Source organism: Cydia fagiglandana, chromosome 18, assembly GCF_963556715.1.
Source record: "Cydia fagiglandana chromosome 18, ilCydFagi1.1, whole genome shotgun sequence".
Lineage (NCBI taxonomy): Eukaryota > Metazoa > Arthropoda > Insecta > Lepidoptera > Tortricidae > Cydia > Cydia fagiglandana.
Window position 1 is genome coordinate 17305150 of NC_085949.1, and position 18635 is coordinate 17323784.

General features: G+C 37.8%; 2 protein-coding genes across 3 annotated transcripts in view; one reads left to right on the forward strand and one right to left on the reverse strand.

The window, feature by feature from the left end:
• The window catches only part of LOC134673417 (bromodomain adjacent to zinc finger domain protein 1A), a 31087-nt gene extending 23359 nt beyond the window's left edge, over nt 1–7728 (forward strand). The window contains exons 21-26 of the mRNA XM_063531402.1: nt 962–1038; nt 2131–2254; nt 2519–2586; nt 2829–2965; nt 4968–5131; nt 5666–7728. Of these exons, the coding sequence (XP_063387472.1) occupies nt 962–1038; nt 2131–2254; nt 2519–2586; nt 2829–2965; nt 4968–5131; nt 5666–5792 (697 nt within the window). The 3' untranslated portion in view covers nt 5793–7728. The remainder of the gene's footprint in view (nt 1–961; nt 1039–2130; nt 2255–2518; nt 2587–2828; nt 2966–4967; nt 5132–5665) is intronic.
• A 9313-nt stretch (nt 7729–17041) lies between these two features.
• LOC134673076 (uncharacterized) lies at nt 17042–18375 on the reverse strand. 2 transcript variants are annotated; one of them, XM_063531015.1, is made up of 3 exons: nt 18280–18375; nt 17914–18094; nt 17042–17193 (listed from the first exon to the last, which is right to left on the reverse strand). In XM_063531015.1, exons 2-3 carry the CDS (start codon nt 18077–18079, stop codon nt 17126–17128), a joined length of 234 nt encoding a protein of 77 aa, XP_063387085.1. In that variant the 5' UTR covers nt 18080–18094; nt 18280–18375; the 3' UTR covers nt 17042–17125. The 2 variants fall into 2 exon arrangements, with proteins under 2 accessions (XP_063387085.1, XP_063387086.1); XM_063531016.1 differs by lacking the exon at nt 18280–18375 and adding an exon at nt 18209–18232.
• Nucleotides 18376–18635: the final 260 nt, after the last annotated feature.

The window sequence follows — 18635 nt, forward strand, 5'->3', positions numbered from 1 at the left end:
TACTTTCAATCGTATTTAAGGAGTTAAATAAAATAAAAAATCTTACATAATGCAGCTTTACACTAATTGATAATTATGTTTCTAATTATTTAATTCCCTTTGGTCCTACGTAGTTATTTAATTCTCTTTGGTCCTACCTAAAACAACTTAGAGTTTAGACGTTGCTTCGACCCATAAAATATGGTTATTTTAATATTTATCCCCTATTCATAAAAGTGTTAAACCTGTGTTAAAATTTTGTGTTCGTCAAAACGACAGATAAGGACAAACGATTATCAAGAACTTATTAGAGTTATCATCTTATAATAAATAATTTCTTTATTCAGCCAGTGTTCCAAATTTGTTAGTTACTTAAGGGGCTACCCGAGGTTTTCATCGATTTTTGACAAGTTATGAATCATATCGCCTTTTTTGCACTATAGATAGAATTATAACACAAACGGTTATCGGTTTTTCAATCTTTTATCTACGGTTTTGTCCACCGGATTTTGAAAGAATTGAATACTTTTATTTATGTGATTTTTTAAAATTGTCTAAAAAACACTTTCTTCGATCTAGTTTGCAGTGAAGGAACATGTACGAAATGTACATATTTGGGTTCATCTTTGACATATCAAAAAACGTGTCCAGGGTTTTAATTTTAAACTAATTAACACAAAAGTTATGGTCAGAAAACCAGTTTTATAGCATAAAATTGTTCAACTTTGTGCCAAATATGGGATACTTTATTGCTTAAAGCCGTTGCTGTTAATATAATAAGCTACAAAAAACATTAGAAAACTAAGGGATTCAGATCGAAGGTCATTTTCTTGGGGTAGCCTCTTAACAGCTTATTAGCCTTGACAGACGTTAATGAATAACGCCATTAGAATAAAATTTTACCAAACGTGTTAGACCTAAGTACTTACAAAACGCTTAGTCCATAAAAGCTAACATGTTGATCGTTTCAAGAGCCATCGAGCCGGCGCTGCGCCGCGGCCGCGCTCGACAATATCCACCACTACACGCGCGCGCTCCACAGCCGCCGCAGCAGCGAGGGTTGGTGTCTCCACCTACCACCTACATGCTCCTCCGCTCTCATGGCCTCATCTCGCGTACATGTCATTGTGGCTTGCATCTTGCTAACGTGGGGTAAACCTACATGGCGGCACCGGAAATAGGAAATTTAAATGTTCCATTTCTCTCGTGTTTATACTCTGGCAAAAAGTGCTTTCAAAAGTTTTTGGGTTCGGTTTACCGGTTGGATTACGACAGAAAAAGTAATTTAAAATTTTATTGGATTTTGAAATCTCTTACTAATTATTTGGCTCATTCTTTCTTTAAACAATTACCGCTATTATTTGTGAAGTTGCAAAGATGACATCACTACAGTGGTCTGGAGTTTAGAAATGTCAAAAACCCGTTCTTACTTTGTAGGACGGTGAACCGTTTTGATTTTAGACGCATTCAGAGTATTTTGGGTGCCAATTAAATGGTGTTTTACCCTACTTACCTTTTGCGCTATCTCTGAAAGATGGTCATTCACAATTTCCCATATCCTCCATCTTTATTGTTTGGTCATTGGAGTCATGTTCTTTGATTTGCATTTAATATCATTCTTCATCCTTTTTAAATCCTTTGGTTGTTTGATGTTTCATTAACCAATAACATATTCCATGGTGTATTCCCACACGCATTTGCTTCAATTTCTAACAAGTCTTCTGTTTATTTGGTTGGATATAGGTGTAAAGGGCTTTAATAGTGCTCTTTAAGTACTTCTGCTAATATTATGAGGCCCATTCCTTCATTTAAATCTCAAATTTGGCCCTTGTTCTTCTAAACTCTTAATTTGACATGAAATCTTAAAGCATGTACTATATATCTTATAAAACTAACATTAGCTGGGATATTACAGCTTTTTAAATCAAGCTAATCAATAAATTAATAAACAAAAAATCTAATGGACCGACCACACCGAAACTTTATGCAGCGTATGGACAGTGACGTGCCTTATGCGTTGCGTTTTAGTCATATATTTCATTTTGCTGCGTAATCGGTGCGTCAACATCTTTCGAGCAGCGGTGTGGCCGATCTTTAAAACAATTTTTTTTTTGATAATACAAAAATGTATAATTATTATTTGTATTGTAGATTCATACGACAGTGAAGACAACACATCGCTAATAGCACTTAAGAAAACGAGATCACGACAGAGCAAGGAAGCATCGCCTCTCGTCAATGGAGATACGCCCACTAACAATAGGAGATCGCGCAAGTAAGTGCTTTACATACTCTTTGGCATGGCGTGGTCGCCATGTGAAGGCAATCTCACAAGTTGTAAGTTGAATGCGGAGGTTGCGGGTTCAAGTCCTGCCGGAAGCATACATTTTGCTTTAATGTAAAATCTGTAAGACTTATTTACTAATTGCTTATTTAGTAATTGAGACAATGATTAACTATGTATAAATATAGTACCGTCAAAAACTATTTTTCTTAATGTTGTTCTTTATTTTCAAATGTTTTTTTTTTCTAATCGTAGATCGAAAGACGAAGTCAACACGAGTGCGAGCAAAAAAGTGAAAACGCCTCTTACGAATGGTGTTCACGGTAAGATATTTAGATATAAACCACCAATAATGTAGTCATTTGATTTACATTAATGCGTTATTGAAGCATTTTGCTACAAAAATTGAAACGAAAATAGTTTTTCTTTTTGTTTTTTTTTTTTATACAAAATGATTTGTTTAGTTACAAGTTTTTATAGTTTCATGGTGTCAACGGACCCTCTCAAAAGAAAACTAGTAAGCAGTAGAAGATTATAATTTTGTCTTTTAATTATTAATCCACAGAAGAAAAACAAGTGAACGGCAGAAAAAGAGGCAACAAAGAAGCAAGACTCCATACGGAGGGCTTGGAGCAGCTCCTTAAAGAGGTGATGAAACACAAGGACTGCTGGCCGTTCTATGATCCCGTCGACACGGAAATGGTGAGTTCGTAACACAGTCACTAACTCAATCACATGGCTTACCGTAGGGCACCTGTAAACAAACCGCCTTGATGTATGAATGTCATAGTGAAAACTTGTCAAAAAACTGCTACTCGTAAGGCATAATATGTACAAGTTACCCTATGGTTTACTAAACAAATTAGTGCGCAGTGGCGGCGCGTCCATAAAAGCCGATTCCCAACGGCTTGCCTGTTTTTGAACGCTTGAGCAGAGTTGTAAAGGAAATATGTAAGCCAAATTAGCCCCGGCTTGCCTATGGATATGTTTGATGCGCTGCCACTGTTAGTGCTGCGCTCTGGTGGCAGAACATTGCACATCAGAAATACTGCCAGTGTCAAGAGGGGTTCCTCAGGGCTCTATTCTTGGTCCTATATTGTTTATTCTGTACTGTAGTGATATTACTAATGCTATAAAACACTGTCATTATCATATGTATGCCGACGACCTGCAGCTGTATATACCATGCAGCATGCACGACATTACTGCACAGGTAAACAAGCTCAATGATGATCTAGAACATGTCACTAGATGGTCAAGCAAGAATTCACTCTCCCTAAACCCAACAAAATCAAAATACCTAATTCTTGGATCAAAAAAACAAATCGAAACAATTTTAAAAATTCCAATTTTAAAGTCCAAATAAATAATGAAGATTTAGAACGAGTACAAGAAGTTAGGAATTTAGGTCTTATCATGGACGGAGAACTGCGCTACGAAACCCACATCAACAGTGCTGTTCGTAACTGCTTCTACAGACTCAAATTATTGTACAAAATTTGCGATTTCGTTGACATTGGTCTAAGAATTAGGCTATGTGATGCACTTGTCCTCTCCAGGCTGAACTATTGTGACACCGTTTACGGGCCGCGACTATTGGCACGAACTCAGAAACTCATTCAGCGCGTGCAAAACGCCTGTGCGCGTTTCTGCTTCCATATTCCCCCGCGAGCACATGTTACGCCATTTTTAAATCTAAATAAAATTTTACGGATGTCAATGCGTCAGAAATTACACCTAGCCACCCTTATGTTCGGTATTGTTAATAGTGAAACGCCCTCGTACCTTTACGACAAGTTGACTTGGCTCCAAAGCTCCAGGGCTGCGGAGGTCAGGTCCTCCAAGGTCCTACTACTTGTCTGCCCAATGCACCACTCAGCCGCATTTCGCGGTAGTTTTCGTTACGCCGCTACCAAATGTTGGAATAACATACCTCCACCTATTCGCACATTGAAAACCATCAATAGTTTCAAACATAAATACCGTATACTATTATATAACACCCAAAATATTTAGCGGCAACAGTAATACCATCCCTAGTATCCCTACCCTACCCTTACCCTTATTTCTTTCTTTCTCATTTAAACATTTAACTTCTTCTTTACCCTTAACTTTTTCTTATTATATCCTCATGTTTTTTTTCTTTGTTTTGTTTGGCGGTAGGCCTCAACACATTTGTTATCTGATTTTCTTCTTATTAGTTTTAAGTTAGTGATAAGTTAGGTCCCCACCGAAAATCAGCGCTGCGGCTTACCGTCGTAGCATTACGCTGAGTGGGGGTCCTATTTAACGTCTATGTCTCTATATTAATTTGTAATTTAAGTTGTTGGTTTGACGTATATAAATGTATTTTCTTTCTTTCTTTCTTTCTAATACTCCGTATACTACGCATACTAAATCACACAACGTATACTACGTATTACACGCGAGATTTTCTTCGTTCATCAGATCTGGACGCATTAACCTTTTGAACGCCACAGACGGCAATTGATGTCAACGCAAAATCGTGACAACGACGCCAAAGAAGGCATTTGACGTCGATCGTTTTTTGATGAAAATCTACTGAAAAACACCCCACTTTTAGGTTGGCATTATTTATTCACAAAACTAAATTTTACCCCCGTGGCGTCAGTGGCACGGCAAATGGATGCGCCGTTTGGCGTTCAAAATGTTAAAAATAATAAAAACGTTATATTTTTCTCAGGTGCCAGACTACTTAGACGTCATCAAGACTCCCATGGACTTCACGACGATCAAGGAGAAGCTGTCACGAGGCGAGTACGAGACGGACGCGGCGCTGCTGGCCGACACCGCGCTCGTGTTCCACAACTGCTACACGTACAACAAGGACACGCACCCTGTAGCCAAGTGAGTTATGCAAACATCTCCTTAAACGATCCTCGTTTGCTGCGCACATGGACTATGCATGAACCGTAGCAGTGGGCAGGCCAGGAGCTCTCAGTTGATTGACGCGAAGTATAAATACTGCCCTGCTAAGCCGAAAAGCGCTATCTCAAAAACAAATGATTTTGAAAATGGAATTCTCAGTTATAGAAACTAAAGTATAAATTTGCAATGGATTTTCCTTTGAGATAGCGCCACTCTGCTTAGCAGGGCAGAATAGCAGGTTTAAAATCGGTCACAAGATGATACATCCTCCTTCGTGCACGGAGCCTATAAGATGATGGTAACGTTTGTATAAAAGGTGACGGTCGCTCCGTGCAATGCTAACCAGAAACCTAGGCCTATTATGCTCGCACCGTTGTCTCTACGAGCGACGACATCGCGCTACAAGATAGCTTGTTTAATTGCGATAAATAAATCTTCGTAGACTTGTTTATCCAATTCCATATTATAAAAAAAATATGGAGTGTTGAATAGCAAATACATTTTGACTTTCAGAGCGGGCGTCCGCCTCGAGCAGTACATCCAGCGGCGCTGCGCCGACCTCTCCCTCCCTCCCCTCCCCGAGCTCAGCCTCGACGAGGAGGCGCCCGGCGGCGGCGCCAAGAAGCCGCGCCTCAAGTGACCGCAGCCGCCGCCGCGCCTGCGCGACTACCTGTGCTACTAGGCCGACAGACGTTGGTTTGGTGTTTCTACTTACATCCTATGGGCCCCTGATTTTTATTCATTTATTTTATACTAAAATCTTAAACCAAACAGTAAGGTGCCGTGAAACCCTATCGGGTTTACAATAGTACATACCTTGCACTGTGGTGTTTCATTTACCCCTGTTACTCGGCACTGCTGAAACACTAGTAGAGTGAATTGTCGCTCCTACTCGTTTATTGGGGGCTTTTAGCTACTATAGTTTAACTATGTGCACCACTTGCAACAGACAGAGAAATACTAAAATACTTAAATTCGTTAGTAGATATGGCGCCATAACTTATGAAGTGAATGGATTGTCAAACGTTGACGCTTAAAATCACTAGTGCATAATACCGTACAACATCATCTATTTAAAGCGATGAAATGCCGTCTACAACATTTTGCTTCACTTTACGCAGCGTAAAAACTTCTTTAGTACATTCAAAAACATGAAACATCAGCAACCAAAGTGACAATGCTATATAATAAATAGTAATTTTAACTTTTTAACAGCCAGCAATTTTTGATCGAGCGTGCTCGTGTCGCCACCGCCAGTAATTGTACCACTCAGAGTAAGGTTGGCATAGTTACTACGGGAGTTATAAATGTGCTGTAAAAACGAAATCAGATCTTTGTGTTATTTATCAGACTGTGGCGAAATGAGCTGGAGATGTAATGTCTTATATATCAGACTCTGACGGTTAAAGGGTTAAAGGCATTATTTTGCCATTAGGATCGGAGAAACACCTAAAACCATTGCAAATGTCTGTCCGCCCACCGAGGCTAGTGAGATTGTGATTGAACTACTTATAATATAGTGAATGGTGATCGGGACACGTATACGTGGTGTGAACAATAATTCAGTGCTAATGATGGAATGTCTGTCATACAGTCAGGTTCATACTAAACGTCAACCGTATTGAACGAGATAAGGTTAATCTACTCTACCAATAATCCGTTGATAGTGTAACTATACTCTGTATCTTTAAGTACTTAAATAAAAGTAAACAAATAATTTGTACATTTTCGGGTAGTTGTATCCAGACGAGACAATTTTGTGCCAATCTGATCAAATTCTCCGATCGAACAAGGCCGTGCGGGCGTAAATACTAGTTTGATTCCCCGGTCACATCGGTGCGGTCACAAAAATGCCAATTTTCATAGTAGAATGCAAATTGGTGACTTACTTTGTGTACGTGTGGACGCTAGATGAGATTGACCAATTATTTTCCTGAACAAATCGACTGATTTCGTCAGTCCCGTCTGGATACCCCTTATAGTAGAAAAAAATCGTTAATGTAATGGTTGGGCGCTTTCCAATTTTTTTTACACTTCATTGTAGAACTTGGTATTTTCTTTGTCAGCATCGTTTGATTTGAGAAAAGTTTTCATCACGCACGTTAAAACACCTGACTGTATGACATGTCAAAAAATGGTGCATGTTGTTTATATGTGATGTATCTATGAAAAGGGACCTTATTGTCGACGGCGCTTACGCCATTATTAACGATGCTCCGATATAAATACAATGCCGCGCGACGCTGTGCGGTGTATCCGCCATCGACAATAAGGTCCCTTTTCATAGATAATGCCCCATATATGGTAAACGTTTTACAGTAACGCTTTGTAAATTTCGCTATTTAGTGACGTGGCTTAGCATCTAATAAAATTTATTAGACTATTAAACGTCAAAACTTAACAATTGTAAAAAATCAAGAGTGTAAGGCGATTTACACAGTCACGCCACCAGTTAAATAATTTTAAATAATTATTATAGAAGCGACCGACTTCACAATGTATGTCAGATTGTTATTAGAGTCGCACCAAGAAAAGTCTGCAGCGGATTTGATATCCCACGCAGTGTAAGTGCTATTTATACGTCATAATTTCATAGAAGTTTGACGTTTAAAATGACACTTGCACTGAGTGGGCTATCAAATCCGCTGCAGACTTTTCACGGTCTAACTATATAATACACTGGATACAAATACAAATATAATTTATTTAAAAAAAATTACACATATTTATGATGCAAGGGCCATCCCTTAGCTAGTTTAGCTAACCTGTAAGCCAAAATATGCCCTTGTTGGGTAACACCGCCCTTCCCTATGTAACATAATGTTGTTAGATATACAATTAAATTAAAATAAACTAATTAATTACACAAAATTATGTATACAAAATACTGTTGAGGACGCATCGATATATGTATTACGTTACGTCACTTCACGGCAGATGGGCGAGTGGTGTGTATGAATCGCTTTAGGCTCAAGAAAACTATAGTTTGGCAAGCCATTTTCCTCAATAGAAAAAGGCGGCGAATCTAAAAAAACGTAGGCGTGAATTTCGCGCCTTTTTCTACTGACTAAGTGGCTAGAGTATACTAGAGATGGGACGCCACGCCACGAGTAAGTTACGTAACTCTAATGAGAAATAAAAGTATTGTCAATTGTAATGAATATTGATACGACTGTTTGATATTGATATTGGCTACGGCGAAACTGATTCGCCGAGATTTAGATGATTGTTGACACTTTCAAAGTATTGATCAATATTTTCGTATCATATTGACAAATTATGTATGTCTATCAATAAATGTAACTTAGATGTGATGGCAGTTAAAACGTAATACCTTTTGAATCTAAAATTGTATCGTTCTACATAAATTCGTAATCTGTACACCTATTTAGTTAATTATTTTTATATAAACATGCTATAGACAAACGCTTACGTTCTGAATATCATATGAAGATACTTTGTAAACAAAAATGAGCCTTATGTTACGGAAATAAAGTCCGTGTGTTCGGTTGTACATTTTTAATTTATTCATTTGATTACGACTTGTGACGTCACAAATTGGGTAGGTAAAGTTTTTTGAAGATAGGCAAATTATATTTTTTCCCGATAGTATTCATTATAGCGATCACGGAAATGCAGCTCTTTTATTTTTATATCATTTTATTGATTAAATATAATTTTTTAAATGATCGATATGACGTTTGTGAGGTGAAATGGCAGATTCCAGTAATTAATTCCTTGGCGCGTAGTAAATGGGACGGGATAGAAAAAAAAACGATGTCAACTGTCAGTGTCACTTAGCTCTCATTCCCGAAAAATAACGGACAAGCCTCATGTTACCTTCCGAATTGCTATTAATGTTATCATTGAGATTTTCGGCGACCTCAGCACGACCCACGGACTTCTGATTCCCCACGACATCTGCGCGTATTTGGACAAAGATTGAATTTACTTTCGATAACTTGGCACTGCATAAATTACTGGACAACGTTTTCTTCCCCACCCCTACACGACGGCCCCTACGCTGACCCTTGGACAGAGTTTTGCAAGAAAAATAAGCGAGTTCATACGAGATTGCGAGCAGATTCTACAAATTTGAAATTATTATCATAACAGTGATAGGCACAATGCCGTTGAATTAGAGGAGCAATGGCCGTACAGGAGTACGTATCCGTGAAATACATAGGTACATAAAACTTTCTTCACTTGTGTTTTGATTTTTATTATTAAATTGCCATGAGCTGTTAAGTTCGTAAACAAGAAATCGGTCTAATTTTTTCTAACAATTTCAACCATCTGTTAGTTTTGTGTGGTTATCCTCATTTTATGAATGTTGTTCTTATTTTCAGGTGGATGTAAACATTCATTGGCGGTATTATACTGATGGCTAATTAGAACCATTGAGCCATGACATACTTCCTTGCAGTGTTATTCGGCTAAGCCTCTCCGAGCATCCTGTGAATCTGAAGGATATAATTATTTCCATAAAAAAGAGCAATCGAATTAGGACCAAGATATCCCGAGAATCTAAAGACATTTTATAAAAAATGCAATAAAATGAAAATGGGAGACTCTCTTATTTTAACAATGTTACAAGATCATGACAATGTTATGGTCTATACTTATTAAAATTTTAAAACCAACATGTCTTTATCTTTGACTTGAAAATGTACAAATGATTTGGGTTAAGTTTTATGAAATGCAACTTATGCTAAAAATCTATTATTATTATATGTCAAATTATCGTGAACTCGATGTTGCTTAAGGCGTATCCAGATTAGTCAATTTTTCGCCAATCTGATTAAATTGCCCGATCGAATCGGGACGTATGGACGCAAACGCCAATTTAGCTCGCCGAATTCAACCGCCGATAATGACCAATAAAATGAGGTGCGGACACAAGAACACCAATTTGTGAGGCTAGTATTTTCGTTATGGGGCATTTTTTCAACTTAAATGGGTCTAATATCACCATAAATCTAAAATTGGAGATTGACGCCAATTTCATTTCTGATCAGATCGACCGATTTGATCAGTCCCGTCTGGATACCGCTTTAGCACCGCGAAAGGGCGCTGCGCGGTGCGCGCGGATTGACGCATGCGCGTACCGTATGCTTTGTATCTATGGTAATATAATTTTAAAAAATATGCAAATAAAAGGCGGCAAAGTTTATTCGTTGTGCAATACTCAATAAGTTACCGCTTGTTATTTTAATACTCGTAATAAACAAAATGAGTTCAAGTGACGAAAACGACCTGGAATAGACGGCATGCACCGCCTCATTTGAAAGCAGAAGCAAACTTAATAATGAATAACTAGCTTCCTGCTAAGTCCTGGGACAAATACAACAGGACTTACGACATGCTCATGCTGTGGAGGGACACAAGAAGGACAGCCAAAACGCAAGAAACACCTACTCTGAATGTGGTTTTTAGCGTATTTCTGTGACCAAGTGAAAACTAAAAAGCCATCTACATTTAATATAAACTAAGAATATGCGTTGTTTTTTTAATTGTATTCGCGTCACTTTACCCCTATTAAATACGCTTTACTAAATTGAATTTGTTTTATTTCCTCACATACTTTGAGAATAGTGCTTACTAAGTATACCTCAATGGAAGCAAAAATGTAGTATTTTTGCGAGTTGATACACTTGCTACTTGTGTATAGTGGCAAATGTATTAAACCCGCAATCAACACTAATCAATATGTAAACAGGCCCCAACGTGAAGCACATTTACCCTACAGACATACTAATCCATATTGACCATATTTGAACCGCTCAACTCTCTTCAAGGGCACGCCACACAGCGTGATTCTATATACTGTTGTAATGTTAATGCTTAAGGATAATAATTTGTGGATTTTAAAATAAAACGAAACGAAATTTACTGGATTTATATTATATTATTTTGGATTTATTTTATTTTTATTTTATTTTATTTTGTAAGGAGTACCAACAGCTGCAAAAACATTATATAGATTTAGGTAACAATACAAAGCCAATTACAGGTACTCACAGATAGAAGAATTTATATTATAAGTTTTCTAAAGTACAGTCGCCATCAGATATATTGGTGCAGCTAGGTTGCTCATAAATATCTGAACACGCCTCTATTATCAGGGCGTGCGTGTTCAGATATTGTGAACACCTTGCCGAGCCCATATATAATAGCCAATAACGACCTAGTTATAAGACTATTACAATCTTAATCATTATGTATGTATAATACAACAATCACGTTTATATAGTCCTCACAAACGTATAAGTTACCATTTTGGCCAATATATCTTCAAAGCTTGGCACCGAATCGCTGTTAAAGACTTTGGTGTGCTCAAATACGCTGAATTTGGAAAGTAACGTATCTGTACTTCCTACAAGACGGTACGACGCACTTTGAGTTCATCTCTGTAATATTATATTTCCATTCGAACGTTTCCGGGATCGTCTCCATCTATTGTGTTGATACTGAGATCCAAAATGACTCGTGTAGCAGTCCAAGAGTCGTGGTGGAGGCGTTAATGAAAATGTTCTCCAAGAAGCAGTGCCAAGTAGTCGAAAGCAATCGTTATCATTATCAAAATATCCGTGTTGATCGTGCTAGGGACGTTAAAAATACTTATTCTAGAAATCACACCGACATCCAATTACAAGAAAACACAAATGTTTCGTCCGACCATTATTTTCCAATTATTTGCAAGTTATTTTCCAAGAATGACACTGACAGTTGACATCGATTTTTTTTCTATCTCATCCCATTTACTACGCGCCAAGGAATTAATTACTGGAATCTGCCATTTCACCTCACAAACGTCATATCGATCATTTAAAAAATTATATTTAATCAATAAAATGATATAAAAATAAAAGAGCTGCATTTCCGTGATCGCTATAATGAATACTATCGGGAAAAAATATAATTTGCCTATCTTCAAAAAACTTTACCTACCCAATTGTACTTATAAAAGACATGTGAGAATATTGTAATACAAATTGAAAGACAGTGAGTTAGGCTGGATCCTACCTTCTTTAATATAATTTGCACTGGCTACAGTACAACAGTATTTAGGCCGCGGACTGGACGCCAGCGGGTAGCGGGGCGACAAGCGGGCGTTCATACGTTGCCCTCTATGAAATGTATGAATGGCCTTGAGCGTCCGCTGCCCGCTGCTATTCAGTCCGCGGTTTTAGAGCTCCAAATGGAGTATATTTGAAACGTAAGTCCAAATACTTGATTTGTCAAGTTTAGGGGCTGCTCAAATGTTTCTTGTTTATGAAGACGCGAAAAATAATTTAAGGGGGAATTAACACCTTCGCAGCGGCAAAATATGTAACTCTTAATTAAACATAGGTACTTTGCATGGGGTGCAAGCATACCGCAGTGAACGGGTTAAATAAAATGCTGGCTTAAAAAAAACTAGTTAGGTAGCCCCTTGGTTAAAAAAGATATCATTGTCTTTGGTCTTACAGCTACAAATGTGCCTGCATTTATTCTCCCTTTAGTCCTGTGTCCGTGTTATTCGATACTCGCTTGATAGAGCAGTAAGAAAGCATGGGTTCCACAATAGTTTGACCATTCTTGAACCTTATCGCATAAACATAAAGTCTATTTTAGGTTTTACCGTTATATCCGTAAACGAAACTTCCGTCCTGGGTCGTAAAACTTCTCATTCACGCTTACGTGGTTATAGCAGGAGTGAGAGAGATAGCGACTGTGGTTGTCAGTTTGGTTTGCGGTTAGTATAGTGCCAGCGTCGACAGGTCGACACTTCACTCACCATTTGTAAATCTTATTGCAAAGTGATAGTCTGAACTCTAACTTATGGTCAATAGTGTGCTAATAGTACAAAAAAGGTTGATGCCTGTGATAACTACCACCGATCTTTTAGTAAAATAACGTAGAATTAATATAGGTACTTTTACGTAACCAATTAATCATCCAAAGGTATCATCGTCCACCGACTGTCAGTTTTATTAAATAGTATGATCACGGACACAGGAATGGCAGTGATTTAATTTATTTAAGGCTTGTGTTCGACAAAACAATTAGTATTTATTTTTAAAGATTTTAAAATAAGTATTTAGACCTAGTTTTAAATCGTAAGTTTATTTTAGAAACACGGTTTCTTTAGATTGCATCAAAAAGGGTTTTTTCTAGACATGCGCGAAACAGTGCTTCGAAAAGTGATGCTATATCACATCACTTTTCCGAACACGTAATGGTACACTGAGATATCACATCACTCATCACTCGAAACATGACCCGAACGTGAAACAGCGCGCGGGCGCGCGCGAGATGGCCACATTACAGTTATCTCCTCAATTACGCAGCGCATCCACGGCACTCTAGTGATTCTATCTATGGCGTCTCGGATATAATAAATAAATAAATAAACAGCCTATATACAGTATATACACAAATCAAATTTCTACACTCATATGCACTAATCCACAATTAAATTACGGGATAAACAAGTAATAAGTCGTACTTAGCGCCGCGAACCGCGAAAGTCAACCAAACATTTCACAACAATAATAAAAAACGGTTTTGTTTTCGTCAACTTCAAAATCTCAAACAAATTACTCGATTTAGCCGCGTCTTCTCTTCTTATAAGAAAACATTTTAAACTCTACGCGGACGCATTAGAGTTTTAAATCTATTGCAGATGCAGAAAATCTTATTCGTAAGAATATTAGTGAAATTTGCGACTACTTAAACGCACAGCGGCGATCGGCCGAGCGGACCGATCCGAATTATTCCGAAGATAGCCGAAAGCATCGCAGAGCGAGAGCGACCGAGCGCTGAGATCGAGTGCGAGTGAGATAACAAAGCAATCATGGCATGGCGAACAAACATATATGACACTATCACAAGTGGCATTACACATTACGCGCTCTGTGAGTAGACTTTAACTGACCATTCATATCGGCGCGTCAACCTAAGTGGAATTGAATCCATTTCGCGCGCTTCGGCCGGTCGTTGGCGTTCGCGTGGTCGCGCGCTCGGCGCTCGGCTCGCGTGATGCGTAATGTTTGAAGTAATGGTTGATTTCTCGGAGTGACGAGTAATGGCATATTACGTGTTCGAGAGATATCTCATTTGTGATATTACGAGCATTACTTACACATGTCTAGTTTTTTCGCTGCTGTGTTTTGTTTCGGAATTTCTATTTTTGTTTTTTTTTTTCAGTGTTGCTAGTTTTGAAACCAGTGACGAGTCTGGCTACTCCAAATTGTTTTGATTTGAAATTATTGTTAATTATTTTAATGCTGCGATCAAAATGCATTCCTGTAAGTAAAATAGCATGTTGGTTTTTCAGTGCATTGTATCAATAATGATTGTTTGCGATTATTAATTTATTGATGTAATTTATAAGTTTTTTAATAATTTACATTTCTAGTAATAAAGCACCCAGTAAGGTATAACTTGGCGAGTTTTATTTACTTTACTATCCATAAAGATGCGTAAATGTTTATACAAGGAATTTGCTTGAAAAACAAGAACACGAAGCATGAAAAACTAAAACTTTTTTTTGTACGCCACGCCATCGTGAACCTTGCTAGAATGCACGAAGGTTCTTATCTTATTGTTTTCAGTGGCCCTTGCGGATACACTTCGACCCATAGGGATCTTTTGTGCAGTTACCCCCTATAGTCATATGCCTTATGGGAATATATAGTGCGTCAAGCAAATCTTGTCAGTAGCAATGTAAAGCAAACTAAAGTAGGGCAACACTCAAAGAGTAGTATTGCGCTAAGAAAAGCAGCAATGTACAATGTACATCGAACCAAAACTTTTTTTTCCGCTGAGCGCGCCTTGTCACGTATGTCAATTCAAATTGTCACTCGCGGATTCTCTATTGAAAATGTTTGAAATTGTTATTAATACGTATGGACGGACAATTTAAAAGCGGTGTGTGATGTTGATAAAAATGATTAACTAATTTGAAGATCTCAAAATAAAATTGTAAGTGGACTATGCCGTTAAACAAGAATGTATGAATAAAATCATTGCTTCAGCAGGTAGATGTCATACTGGATTTCCATATTTTATTAGATTTCTCAGTTGGCACTGTAGGCATTGTAGGTACCTTAGCTTTAATTAAGCACAGTCTTGTTTAATATATTGGTATTTAACGGTGACACAGCAGAAATATCTCTTGAAATAGAATCGATTCAGAATGTAAACATTGTAAACCATTTGTAAACAAACAAGATGATGGCTGTCATTCACGATTCACATTCCACAGATAAAACACAGATGACACGCGATTTTCGAATTATTCGAACACAGTGTTGCTAACCCGCGATTTTTCAAATTTGCCGCCGTTTGCTACTGACAAGATTTGCTTGACCCAGTATAGTTCAGAGCCGGAAACCGCTACCAACTTTTAGTATGTTGTTGGGCATGGCATTGGGTCTCCAAAACTGCCGGGAGACAGCGGCGCCGGACATCTACTTCAGCGGAATGACGTCATCAAAATGACTCCCGTTTCGTTGCGAATATTGCATATTGTACCCAAACTATGCATGGCACATAATTGTGTGGGGTATTGAATGAAAGCCAGTTAAATATGCTATATTTCATTTATACAGTGTGTATCAAAATATTCAGCCGTTTAAGAGCCATTTGCAAAAGAATCAAAATGATGTAAAAAAATATTCAATTATTTGGGATTTACAACTAAACCAAAAGTCGGACGTTAAAGCAATGTACTACAAAATTAAAGACGACGTCTGACGCCATACGTTGATATCAATCAAGTCAAAATTGGGCCAAATATGTGGAAATTATGCATCAAAATGTAGATATTTGCCCATACAAATGCATTAAAGTTAAAAAAATCCAAATAATATTTTTTTACGTAATTTTTATTTATTTGTAAATTTCTCTTAAACTGTTGCATATTTTGGTACACTTTGTATAAATAAAATAAAGTTTATTTAATTGGCTTTCATTTAATACCCCACACGTGTAAGTGCTATGCATAGTTTGGGTGCAGTATGCAATATTCGCAACGAAGCGGGAGTCATTTTGATGACGTCATTCCGCTGAAGTAGATGGCCGGCGCCGCCGTCTCCCGGCAGTTTTGGAGACCCAATGCCATGCCCAACAACATACTAAAAGTTGGTAGCGGTTTCCGGCTCTGAACTATCTCTGCGACCGTTTCCCATAAGGCATGGCACTACTAGAGAAGATCCGTCAGCTACTCAAGAGCTTTTCCCACCATATCCATGTGTCGGATGATGGAGCTCATGGGTAGCGTTTTAAAGTCCTTTGGTTCCAGATATCCTGCTCCAAAGTCCTTCATTCTTTGTCTGGCGAGGGCGTGACATTCACACATTGTTTCACTGTCTCTTCCTCTTCACCACACATACGACAATCGGTGTTGTCAGTGCCCCATTTTGGCCAGAATTCCTTTGACCCCGTAATGGCCAGTAAACACCCCCGTTATGATTAGGAGCTGTCTTTTGCTAAGTTTCCAAAGCTTTTTGCTCCAGCCGGAGTCTATTCCTTGCATAAAGAGCTTTGCATGCTTTATGCACGAAGGTTGATATTGGGTTGTAACCGTGCGCGTTAATTGACGTTTTATATCAACAATTGTTATCTTGGCTATGCCTTCAGGCGCTTATGGTCCGAGGCGTATAAAATCCGAACCTGTAGGTTCTAGCAACCATATTTGTTAGAAAGATATTTAAAAACGGACATTGCTGATTCAATTTTAGGTATAATGTTGCTTGTTGAAGAATTCACTCGCTGGGCTACAGTGCTTCAAGAGCCTTATGTAACATGTGTTTCAAGCAGAGCACAAACACTTAAATATCCGTTTTTGGGGAAAAAACATTATATTTGTGTCCAAATAAATTTGATAAATAAAAGTCAAAGTAAACTAACTCATGATTTATTCACTTTCGCTTAACTTAAATATACCATAATCTTGATTTGCCCGGAAAAAGTGCTATCAAAAGTTTAATGGTGGGCAGCCGCTTCCTTCCTCCTCATCTCGGCCCACTTGCTGACATTCTCAGGGGAGTTTGCTGCAAGGTAAAATGTGCACTAGTTAATATAGGATAACAACTATAAATAAATGAAAAATAATTTGTCTACGCTAAGTTTTTGACCAGCATGATGTGAGGCTATCTAGCATTAAGAAGTGATTTTTTATGCTGTCTTTAGTATGATACACCAAAAACTATGCTTTGATATACCTCATAGCAGATACAGCTTAAATAAAAAGTAACTGAATCATGTGAATAGCCCACACTGTTAACTGTCCATTGGTAAACCTAATTACAAAAGGCATCACACCAATGGACACTTAATTGTACAATTTAACACTGACTACCGAGAACCCGCCTGGTAGGCACTTGTAATGTCAGCGGGTTGTTTTGTACGCAGATATAGACGACCGGTTTCTGGGGTAGTGCGCCGTTTTTTGCCCGGTTGCGAAAGTGTTAATGAGAAATAAACAGCTTTATTATATACAACCACAGACTATTTACTATCAATTAATTCACACTCTTAATTTAACTATCAATCTATACTTTAGAACATTGTTCCTAAACTGAAGTTAATTAGCCCCCAGGGGTTTTAGCCGGCTACACTTAGGGGGTATCAGACGCGATACTAAAAAAATATTTATATTTGTTTCTATTCTATAGTTAGCTTTTTTTAAATTGACATTACACAGGGGTAACAATGTTTAAAAGGTTAGGAGCCACAGGTCTATAAGAAAAATTCAGGGGAAAAAATCTTACCCAATTTGTGGATCTTGTAGAAGATGGGGATAGACACACCAATGCCAACCATCCAGTACTTCCAGATCCACTGATTCGCGACGTAGTACTTGAACGGGAACTGCGCGATCTTAGCAGAGATCGTGTACGGGAACTTCATGGGGCGGCTGGGCGCAGAGTCGGACATGGTTGCAGGTTTATGCTGTAAAAATGATCATTATGTAATGTGACAAACATCGACATTGAAGTTTGAACACAACAAATGTTTGTAATTTTATTGATAATCTATTTATACTTATAAATGTGAATTATTTACGTTGTTTGTACAGCCGTTTCCTTAAAATATGAGGATAATTATGAAAAATACAAATTATTGAAAATTCTAACCTGTACTCCGGGAGGAAATATCGAATTATCGACAGCTGACAAATGTTGCCAGACGTAAAATTTAGTTCGTTTCACGAGGGCCTGTTTTATAAACGTCAAACAATAAATCCGTTACAATAAGTTTCTTGGTTGAGGATAAATTATAAATAAATATTCACTTCCTGAGGCCTATTTTATAAAGCTACAAGTTACAATTTACAAGCGGAAGTCTCGTTCTAACACATAGGGTTAGAAAGAGACTTCCGCTTGTAAATTGTAACTTGTAGCTTTATAAAATAGGCCACTGATTGATTTTCAGTTTTATTTATTTTTTTAAATATACCTCGAAAAATCTGTAAAATAGCGTGAATTTTTTT